The sequence below is a fragment of the Pundamilia nyererei genome, unplaced genomic scaffold (assembly GCF_000239375.1).
Source record: "Pundamilia nyererei isolate P.nyererei 1_Seehausen unplaced genomic scaffold, PunNye1.0 scaffold00071, whole genome shotgun sequence".
Classification (NCBI taxonomy): domain Eukaryota; kingdom Metazoa; phylum Chordata; class Actinopteri; order Cichliformes; family Cichlidae; genus Pundamilia; species Pundamilia nyererei.
Genome location: NW_005187472.1, coordinates 103,103 through 104,815, shown reverse-complemented (window position 1 = coordinate 104,815; position 1,713 = coordinate 103,103). Strand labels below are relative to the sequence as shown.

The 1,713-nt window shown below is 36.8% G+C and overlaps 1 protein-coding gene across 1 annotated transcript in view; it reads right to left on the bottom strand.

Annotated features, from left to right (window-relative positions):
- Nucleotides 1-7: 7 nt before the first annotated feature.
- Nucleotides 8-1,713, bottom strand: part of prlh (prolactin releasing hormone) — a 4,219-nt gene continuing 2,513 nt past the window's right edge. The window contains exon 4 of the mRNA XM_005736793.1: nucleotides 8-384. Within this exon, the coding sequence (XP_005736850.1) occupies nucleotides 230-384 (155 nt within the window). The 3' untranslated portion in view covers nucleotides 8-229. The remainder of the gene's footprint in view (nucleotides 385-1,713) is intronic.

The following is a 1,713-nucleotide window of genomic DNA, read 5'->3' as shown; positions in this document are numbered from 1 at the left end:
ATTAATTCATGGATTCCTTTAATTGTAACACTTTCAACTTTACATGTTGCTTTTCTTACATATGTTCTTTTATCCCCATGCTTGTAGAGCAGAAAACACAAATTATTTATACAGAATTTACAGAAAATAACTGAATGTAATGTTAGAAAACTCCTAAATCTAAGACCAATTCCATTACTTAACCTAAAAAAATGAGAGCATAGCAGCTATTCAATGATCCACAGTGTTCTCATTGTGTGATCCAAACGCCACTGTCAGCTGTTGGTCTATAAACTCTCGCTGTGATGAAAGCCAGAAGTTCATTTCTTCTTGCAGCTTTTCGACCAAATCTCCCAAGGGGTCTGATCCCCCTGCCTGTGTACCAGGAGGCACTGATATCTGGATCTGAGCAACACAGATGCAAAAACAAAAGAGAAAAAAAAGACAGATGACAAGCTGAAGAAAATCAATTTGAATTTCACAAGTCCCCAAACAAAAAACTATGACGCTCGAGAATAATTGCTTAAACCTTAAAATGTGGCACATGTCACAGTTTAAGAAGGCTGGAAAGGAACATGCTAAAACTATGCCAGATTGTTATATGAGTGGCTGGATCTCATTCAGAAAGAGTCACACTGAAGATTGCACAAAACATATTTTGTCAAATGTTTTGGATCTATGATTGTTTCTTGAACGTTCATTTGCAAAGCAAAATGTATATGTTTTTTGTAGTCTTTTAGCATAGAAAATGCTATTTGAAAAATAAAAACACTGGATAAAAATAAATAAAACATTGTTCATATTTTTTTGTTTCTGTTTTTGGTTAAATTGACATTTAAATATTTTTTTAAATCATCATATCATCATGTCCCATTCTCTCTATAAAAGCAACTGAAACTCCACCGCTATTGCGCATGTAAATACAAACTGAATTCAATTACTGTAAACTGGGTACACACTTGTTTATTGGAGATTACTGCAGAGACAACTGACATTCAGTCTTTGCTTCAGACTGACAACTTTTTAATGTCTGAATAAATTTTGCTCTTACTGCCACTGAAATGACCAACACCATCAGAAATAGACCACTTAAGCAGGTCAGACAGGCTTGATGTATTGTCTGATGTTAAGTTAAGAAAAAGAGAGATTACAGTTACTCTGTTCTTGACCCCGTTGTAGTGTGAAATATAGAATATTACAGTAGCTCACCATCCCTATTCCAATCTGTCAACTTACTGGACTCCATTCAGATTTTTTCTTACTTCTGCAAAAATGAGTGCTGTCAGCATTAATCTCGTTAAACGCTGCATGGCATCAATGCGTTAGTGTTGTTAGCATGTAAAACGCATTAGCGCCGTGCAGCCCCTGGCACGGGGTGATCCGCACAAACTCGCTAACGGAGATTTGCCGCGTTAATGTGGCGTTGACGTCATTTTAACGAGATTAACTCTGGCAGCACTAATATAATTTAGTCAGGGCCAAACTGTCATAAAAAGAATGATATTTCCATATCTAGTAATTTATATGGTGGTATAGTTCTATTCTTGGACTTTCCTGCTCTTCAATGACAACAGATACGAGGCATTGGAAAAATGCAGCATCAACTCCAGGAGCTGTGGTGGAGGTGGGTCGCAAAGGAAATATGCAGCAACTGTTGCAAGGCTAAAGCAGCTGAAATCAGTACCCTACGTGAAACTTGCCAGTTGGATGTTTACAAGATTGTCTTTTTTTTTT